Source organism: Sparus aurata, chromosome 5 (genome assembly GCF_900880675.1).
Source record: "Sparus aurata chromosome 5, fSpaAur1.1, whole genome shotgun sequence".
NCBI lineage: Eukaryota > Metazoa > Chordata > Actinopteri > Spariformes > Sparidae > Sparus > Sparus aurata.
Genome location: NC_044191.1, coordinates 19,731,526 through 19,739,951, shown reverse-complemented (window position 1 = coordinate 19,739,951; position 8,426 = coordinate 19,731,526). Strand labels below are relative to the sequence as shown.

Sequence of the window (8,426 nt, the reverse complement as noted above, 5' to 3'; positions counted from 1 at the left end):
AAGTGCTGTTAACTTCCATGTGAGTGTGGATGTGATTCTGTACTACATGGAGCAGCAATGGTGGAGTGAGTCCTTCTGCAGTCAGTCCCCCAGTAGATAATTCATGGTGATTTGAATCCTAATGAAAACCTGCTGACATTTGTGTGACGGCTCCTGTTTCTGTAGGTTGTAATGCAGCTGGTTGGCCACTAGAGGGAGCCACCTGATCAGCAATCATGTGAGGCACCTGATCTGTTGATAAGGAGACGGTGAATGAGGTTGGGTAATATTGTATGTTCAATTTACAGCTAATTTGATGGTGGTTTTAATGTGGAGAATCAGATCAAATCATCAAATCATGTTGACTGAAGCTGCAACTTAAGTGTACAGATAGATAGATAGATAGATAGATAGATAGATAGATAGATAGATAGATAGATAGATAGATAGATAGGAGAATTACAGATTTTTGTAATATTATTATTATTGATAGATTTATATCACCTTTATGTTAATTTACTCTCAGCTCTTTTCTTGTCTCCTTAATATTTGCTTGGTTTTTCCACTCTCAATGAAAAAGCAGCACACCATCACCGTTTGATCATTCTGTTTATTTTCAATATACATTTCATTTGAAAAATATAAATTCTAAAATAAACCATTTCACCTGTTCTAAAAAGTCACAAAAAGTTAATCAAAAAAACAAAAAACAAACAAACAAACAAAAAAAAACATCAGTATTCTGTATGCTAAAATTAACAGGTTTTCATCTCATGTTGTAGATTTGTTGTCCGACATGCTTACACCGTACGACACTTCAACTCCACACAAATATGTCTCAGACATGAAGTCACACTTCTTTCCACGCTCTGCTGCTGACGTCTAAGAACACTGATGTGGAGAATAAACGGCATCGTCACTTCGGCTGATGAACTGAAACAAACAAAGTAACCTTTCGCATTTTGGTTTGAACCGAAATGCCTTCGCTGTATTTACATGAATTTCAGAAGAGGAAGGCGGCTCATTTATCACAAAGTTTAAATTGGAATCTATAGTGGTGATGAAGACAGAGACAACCTCCAGCTTAAAGTTAAACGTGACCCACTTAGACGTAAAAATCAGTGAGAAAGTGCTTCAGTGTGCCCTTTAGAGATAAAGTGGGGATACTGTAATGACGAACAGTGCTTAAGAAGCCAGTCTGGCTCGTTGTACTGGAAGTAATACTGGCCAATAAAAGTCAAGTTGGCATATCTGAGGAGCTCAATACTTTCTGTGTGGCAGTGGACTGAAGTGAGTAAGACGCTTATACATCTTCAGCCTGATTTAAGCAAAGTAAGTAAAAACGACTGCAGATGATTTGTTTTAAGGATCAGTTTGGATTCAATGAAAGTCCATCTTAATGTAATACTCACACGATCGCACAGTTATTATTCACTGATAACAATACCTTCCTAATGCAAATACACTGTAAAAGGATGCCAGATGAGATGTACAATACAGTGCAAAACTGTATTCGAAATGTTAGTATGATGACAAATGAAAGTGGTATCCTCCAAAATTATGGTCTTTCCATTAAGTTTGTATGCTGAGCTGTGGCAGAGACATACACCCTGGGAGCCAATTAATAGGTTATATGTGTTTTGTAATTTCCGAAAATCATCCCTTTAGTGTACAACAATGATGTCATATCACGCTCTAATTCTAATTATCAAAATCTAAGACGATAAATAGTCTCATGTCACGATAACAACGGATATCACATATATTGCCCAGCCCTATCAGAGATGTGGGCTCATTGTCATTGCAATTTGAGACTCAACTCAGACTTGGAAGGTAAAGATAATAACAGCAACCAATATCATGTGAGATTTGTATTAAGATAGACCTGAAATAATCAAAATCATTTACTGTATAACATTTTTTTTTTTAATCTGTGAACCCATTCTCAAATCAGACAATTCAAACAACCGGCGAGACGAAAAACAAAATAAACCGGCTGCAGACTGAAGCCGTCCCACTGCATATAGCTTACATGGATTTGATTCCCTTCTTATTTGTCACATAGTTGCCATGAGAATTTCAGTCAGGATCGATCTCTTATAAGCCACTTAGGTAAAGTAGTTTGTGCAGAACAAGCAACTATATGATATGCACTCCGAGTTAGAGTTAAAGTTTGGCTGAGGAAAATCAGATGATTATGTTTAGCTGAACTGTTCTCTACCCACAAAGAAAAAATATGTAGGACACAAGAAAAAGGTTACCAACATACACACAAAAATAATGATTAAAAAAAAAAAACTTAAGGAAAAAACATAACATAAAGAAATTTATGATTTAATTTAAACAAGTAACAAAAGCTTTGAAGTGAACACGTGAGAGAAAGATTCAGAAAATTAGAAAGGTGAAGCAATCAAAACTGCATCAAAAAGTGATGATAAAAATATTTACCTCATCTGCACATACAAATATGCATTAATTAACTGTTAATTAACTTAAAAGATCTATTTGCACACATTTCCTTCACACGCTATAATACAGTGAATCTCTTGAATCATTTCAACTCTACAAGAGGACAGAGAGAAAATATCAAAATCCCATGCTGCGTCAAAAATCAACATGTTGCATTTGTTCATAATAAGCCATTGATCTAGAACAAGAGGTAGAGCTATAAAAACATAATTTTCCTGCTACAGGAAAATATTATTAGAATAATTCAATTTATATAAAAAAAGTTCAGACAGATGATATATAATATATATATAGATTTATATAGATAGGTTTATATAGATATATATATATATAGATATATATAAATATAGAGAGAGCAGGGAGGGTGTTCCATGCTTGGTCAGAGAGAGCCATAGCGTTTACTGTAGATCAGCGACTTGTGGGATGAGTTGCATAGTAGAGTAGTAAGGAGTTACATTTGACAGTGTTTGTGTCAAAAAAACAAAGACTTTGTGGAGCAGTGAGAAAAATACCAAGACAAGCTAGTGAGGACAGACATGGTTTTAAATTAGCTTCATTATGAGAAACGTATTATCGTGTTAGACAGATTTTTTTGTCCAGTTTTTCTAAGAACCATCTATTCAGAGCAAAAATCCTGAAAACTGTGGAAAGGAGTTAAAAAGAATAAAGAAATAAAAGAAAGGGAAAAGAGCGAGTTGTCTCCTGTCTCCTGGTGGTGGTTCGGTGCTCTACAAAGACGTTTCAGATCCTCTGCTCTTCCAGTAGAATGAATTATCATCATCTGGGTCCATTTCTATTCTAATCTGAGGCACAGACTTCAGTGGACTCATCTCAGGGCTGAAACACACACATGTACATCTATTGTTAGGACATAGTGCACGCTTGGATATAATGTAGTATAACCTTAAATCGTTGACATTAATAGTTTGACATTTTTGGAAATACACTTATTCATTCTCTTGCTGAGAGTCAAATCAGAAGATTGATGCCCTTATCTCTTACGATGTTAAAAGTTCAGTGTGTAGGATTTATTGGGATTCAGTGGTGGGATGCAGATTGCAAACAGCCTCCCTACAGCAGCTTCTTAAAAGACAAAAACGCGAAAGACCCTTTGTCCATTCTGGGCTGCTGCACAGCAGTGAAACATGGCCGACTCTGTAGGAAAAGACCTGCTCCTTCTGTAGATATAAAAGCCTCATTCCAAAGTTATCTACCCAACTATGTTTTAACTAATACAAAAACATGATAATCAATATTACATTCCACTCTTCCCTAAATCCTACACTAATTATGTAGCTGGAGCCACAAACTGGTTAGCTTAGCTTAGCTTGGCTCTGTCCAAATGTCAAATCATCCTACCCAGTGGTAACATATTGGCTGGTGAGTGGAGACTGAAGGAAGTCACTGCTCCGAGTTGACAAATAGTCTGACAACTTACCGTAAAACCCCAGACTACAAAAAAATGTATCTACACGTTGTATCAACTCTTGGTTAACTTTTAGATGAGTTGGTTACCACTGGATAGAGCCAGGCTAAGCTGTTTCCAACTGCTTTCCAGTCTTTGTGCTAAGCTACACTAGCTAACTGCTGGCTGTAGTTACAAGCTGTTCACTGTATAGGTATGAGGGATAAATGAGATCGAATAGCCATCCATGTCCTTACTTGTAGATAAGTGAAATACCTGAGTTGGTTAGAAAGTCGGTCAGTTACTTAAGTCCTCTGCATGTGTCATTGATAAAGTTTTGTTTACAGGTAATTATCAAAAGGTGTACTTTTTAGATCTTTTTGACAGTACTGCTGGTATTCAGTCATTTGGTCCCACTGATTGAGTTTAATTGAAGGGGTTGTAGGCTGTTGCAATTTGCTGTGTCATAATTCCGTCTTCTCTGTGACGTGTATAAAATGATTTGTTTATGAAGACATTACTGAGATAAATCATTACTGTGTGCGTAACAACAGCATCACGTTTTGGTCTCTTGCTGCAGAAATAGAACCAGTGATCATGTTTGACGGTTCCTGAGGTCATTTGAGCTCAAAGCAATTTGGCTTCAATCTTAGCTGTGACAGGATTAGTTTTGGAAGGGGGTGGGAGCAGCGTAATGTCATCATTACCAGAGCATCACTGCAGTTCATGCCCTGTACGACGTCAGTGACTCTAATGGACATGTGCACAGACCACTGAAAGGCCAGAGGTCTTTCAAGTAATGTGAGATCAAACTCTTCCAGTCTGATTTCGTTATATCTGCATTTCCAGCCAGGACAGGAGGCTACAACATTTTTATCTACAGCATCGGGCCAATTAAAGTTACTTATCAATCAATAGTAAGCAAAGAAATTTTGGTTGTACTTTAGCTTAAGTTATTTTTCAGAATACATTTTTCACTAGAAAATCTATAATGAGTTTCTAAAATGATTAATTGTGAAGTAGTTAAAGTAAAACAAAATAATAATGTATACAGTACGGTACTTAGAGTAAGTTTCACCTCAGCCAGCTACAACATTAATAGTAATGTTATAGTAATAAAAATGGGATTATATAATATAATATGATATAATATAGTAGCATTATCATAAAATGGGACATTTCTACCTCTACTTTTGATACTTTTAACTGCTACTTGATGGTATTTGATGCTAATATGTTTGGCATAAGTAACATTTAAATTCATGACTTCACTTGCAAGTACAATATCTGAATACTTCTTCCACCTCCGTCAGTACACTTTGCTTAAAGATAGTCACCAGCCAATGTGAACAAATGACAGCCTTTCAGTCTGATCTATCCAGCTTGAGACCAATTAGAAAAGATAAATCATGTAAGTTGTTTGTTGGCATCACAGATGTGCTGTGATCACAGCCGCTTTTCACACATTGTCCCAACCACTAATCCTCCTCTGTCTGCACTGCACTGACAATCTTAGAGCAGATGGGGTAATACCGGAACAAAAACGTGACCCTGTGCATATGACCCGCGGATCCTGGTCATCAAGAGAGGTTGTGGACATGATGAAGAAACATAATCTCTTCTTCAGCATCATAATCATCGCTCTAAATATTTGCCCAAAAAACAAGCCTTGTTCGGCCTCTTTGAGTCTGATTGTCTCCTCTAAAGCTCATATCAGCGAACCACAGTGTGTGTTTATCACTCAACAAACGCCTTGGTTTAGTCACGGTGCCACATAGACTGGGTCAGTTTCAGACCCTTATTACTACCCTCAATGGGCCTTGATCTGTGTGTCTGCATGAGATTTTATCTGATATAAATCTGAAATATTCTACGGCAGATGATGAGTTTCAAAACATGTGCAAGATTAAGTTCATGTCAAGTAGAGTGATATTTTGAGTTGTTTGTAGTAACCAGTTAACTGTTTTGCTTCACACTCACTGTACAACATCTCATCTCTGCAACAACTAGCAACTGAACACAGTGTAGCATTCGGCAGCTAAAGAGACAGAAATGTTGGTGGTAGAGACCCAAACCAGAGCTCAAAGAGCACAAATATTGGACTTAAGGTAGTTAGAAAACATGACTACAACAGAATGATGATGGAACTGCTGGACGTGTAACTAAGCAACTCTTTGCCAACAAGTTTCTCAGATAACCTTTACGATGGGTCAATGTTGTGTTTACAACTTGTTTCCGCTGCACCCAAGGCCCCAAAAAATTACTTATTGCAGGTTTGAAGTCCAGAAAGAAGCAAGACAGCTGAAACATGTCACCTCTGTTAGCCACTGAAAATCATTTAGCTATAGATTACTTAATTAGCCCCGCTGTCCTTTAAAGTTCAGATTAGCATTAAATGTGAGCTAGTTAGCTTGTCTTCTGACCTTTTGCGACCTTTGATGCCACATTCATTAATGAATTCAAAGAGAAAATCAGTGGCCTGTTATATTTATTTTTGTTTCCTCTATATCCTTTAATTTGGCCTGTTAGGCGAGAAGATTCACGAGAGTCTGTGGCTGACCCTCATGCACACGCACACATCTTACCTGGATAAGCAGTTGGCCTGGTAGTAGCGAAGCTGCTCAGCACGACGTGTGTCGTTCAAGGAATGATGGGGACTTCTCTCCTGTTAAAGAAAGAAAACAGCCATCAATGTGCATGTAGCCATACTTGTAGAGTCAGCCCTCTCTGACACATGCTTTAAAGTTTTACATGTATTTAGGACTGCCACTGATTTCACTAACAAACCCACTAAAATTAGCCGTTAGCTGATTTGGGTGGATTGACAACCTGCACAGGTATGTACAATATCTATTCAAACCATTGTCTTCAGCATTTTACAATACCTCTTAAGTTTAGTGCAAAAGCAAATGATGATGAAGAAGTGTTAAAAGTTTCATAACAAAAAGGTTTAATCTCTGTCAGTTAGCTTGTCATGGTTGTTGTGTATGAGAAAAGCATAACTGTATACAACAAAAGGCACACAGTCTTCCATGTTATGTATAGAGATCTTTTACATGAAGCTGAAAATCAATAATACAGTTTAACAATCAGTGTCAATTCAAACAAAACCCTTGAAAATCCATGAAATCAACAGCTTTTTTGAACAGGTAGGTTGAAATTGTAAAGTGGAGAAAAGAAAGGGTTAGGCCAAGAAGCAAACATTCTGAGGGGGACAGACAAATAACATCAATGTTACTGGAAGGCATCATAATCCAAGAGCAAAGCACAAAAGGAGAAGATAAAGTTAATGTTTAATGTTTTGAGACACAAGAAAGAGAAAGAGAAAGGCAAAGAAGGAAAAAAATGTTAATATCATGCAGTGAGCGAAGGATAAACAGGCAACAGAGCATCAAGCACTCTGAACTGGAGTCATTGGAGACACAAGCGGAGCAGGAGAGTCAGGCAGGAGGAAGAAGTAGTTTTCCTTCGGCACTGCCGGTAGTTCGGGGTCTACTCACTGTCAGATGCCTTATCACCTAAGAAGGGCTCCTGCTCCATCATGTCCATCGGGATTTTAATGCTGGGAACTTTCTCATTGTAAGGATAGTCAGACTGTTGGAGAGAGGAAAACGCACATCCTGAGACTGGATCTCTGGGGGTGTCGGGTGAGTTTGCATCAGCACACGCATGCATGTATTACTAAATCTTTCATGACCTTCCCCGATTACATTAATTGCCGAACATTTTCTCTTAATAAGGTGCAACATGTAAGAACCAGTTGAATTAACACTCTAAACGACTCCAAACATAGCCACTAACTGACTCAAAATGGGGCTACAGTTAGCTAGTAAGCTCATTTAACCGTGCAGCTAGTGGTTCTTTTAGCTCACTGTGCCTGGACCGGGAGCTCGGAGCAAAGAGGGAGTGCAAGTGCTGTTTGTTATCACCACTTGAGCTACAAAATGGCAAGGGGCTAGCTGATTAGCATGCTAACTTCAATAGATCACTCTCTGACAAAACTTCATATTCTGTTGCTTTTTTTTGTTTTGTTTTTTTTACCAAAATTGCTCATATTGCACCGTTAAGGGAAAATCCACTGAAAAATACAGAAGATTACAAAACAGGATATGGGGATGCGACTGCAATATTAGGTTCCATTACATTCCTGGTTAACAAAGGTAAAAGAGTACATGCAACATTGCATTAAGAGATTCATGTTGATGAGGAGTAAAGTCAAAGATCAGACTTTTGATAAATCAGTCTGCCATGTAGAGAAAACAAAAAGGGCATAATCCGTCCGCTTGAGAAGACTAATTTCCACTCGACTTAATGCACAGATATTGACCACTAGAACTGGACAAATGCATCATTCTATGTCAGTGATCACAAAAACAAGCCAGCTTGTTATCCATTGAAAGTGGTCCATGTACCTGATATGATTCAATTAACAATTATTTGCTTGTTTCAAGAGTTGACGAGTCACATCATTATCATCACCTCAACCACTTACGAGAGTTGACGAGTCTGTGGGCCTGATTCTGAAATGGAACCATTAAAAAAAAGTTCCCCAAACACGATGTCTAGTCGATGT

The 8,426-nt window shown here is 37.8% G+C and overlaps 1 protein-coding gene across 3 annotated transcripts in view; it reads right to left on the bottom strand.

Annotated features, from left to right (window-relative positions):
• Nucleotides 1-702: 702 nt before the first annotated feature.
• The window catches only part of slc4a4a (solute carrier family 4 member 4a), a 60,934-nt gene continuing 53,210 nt past the window's right edge, over nt 703-8,426 (bottom strand). For all 3 annotated transcript variants that reach the window (XM_030416777.1, XM_030416778.1, XM_030416780.1), the window contains 3 exons: nt 7,354-7,447; nt 6,439-6,518; nt 703-3,285 (listed from right to left, as the gene is read on the bottom strand). In XM_030416777.1, the coding sequence (XP_030272637.1) occupies nt 6,475-6,518; nt 7,354-7,447 (138 nt within the window). In that variant the 3' untranslated portion in view covers nt 703-3,285; nt 6,439-6,474. The remainder of the gene's footprint in view (nt 3,286-6,438; nt 6,519-7,353; nt 7,448-8,426) is intronic.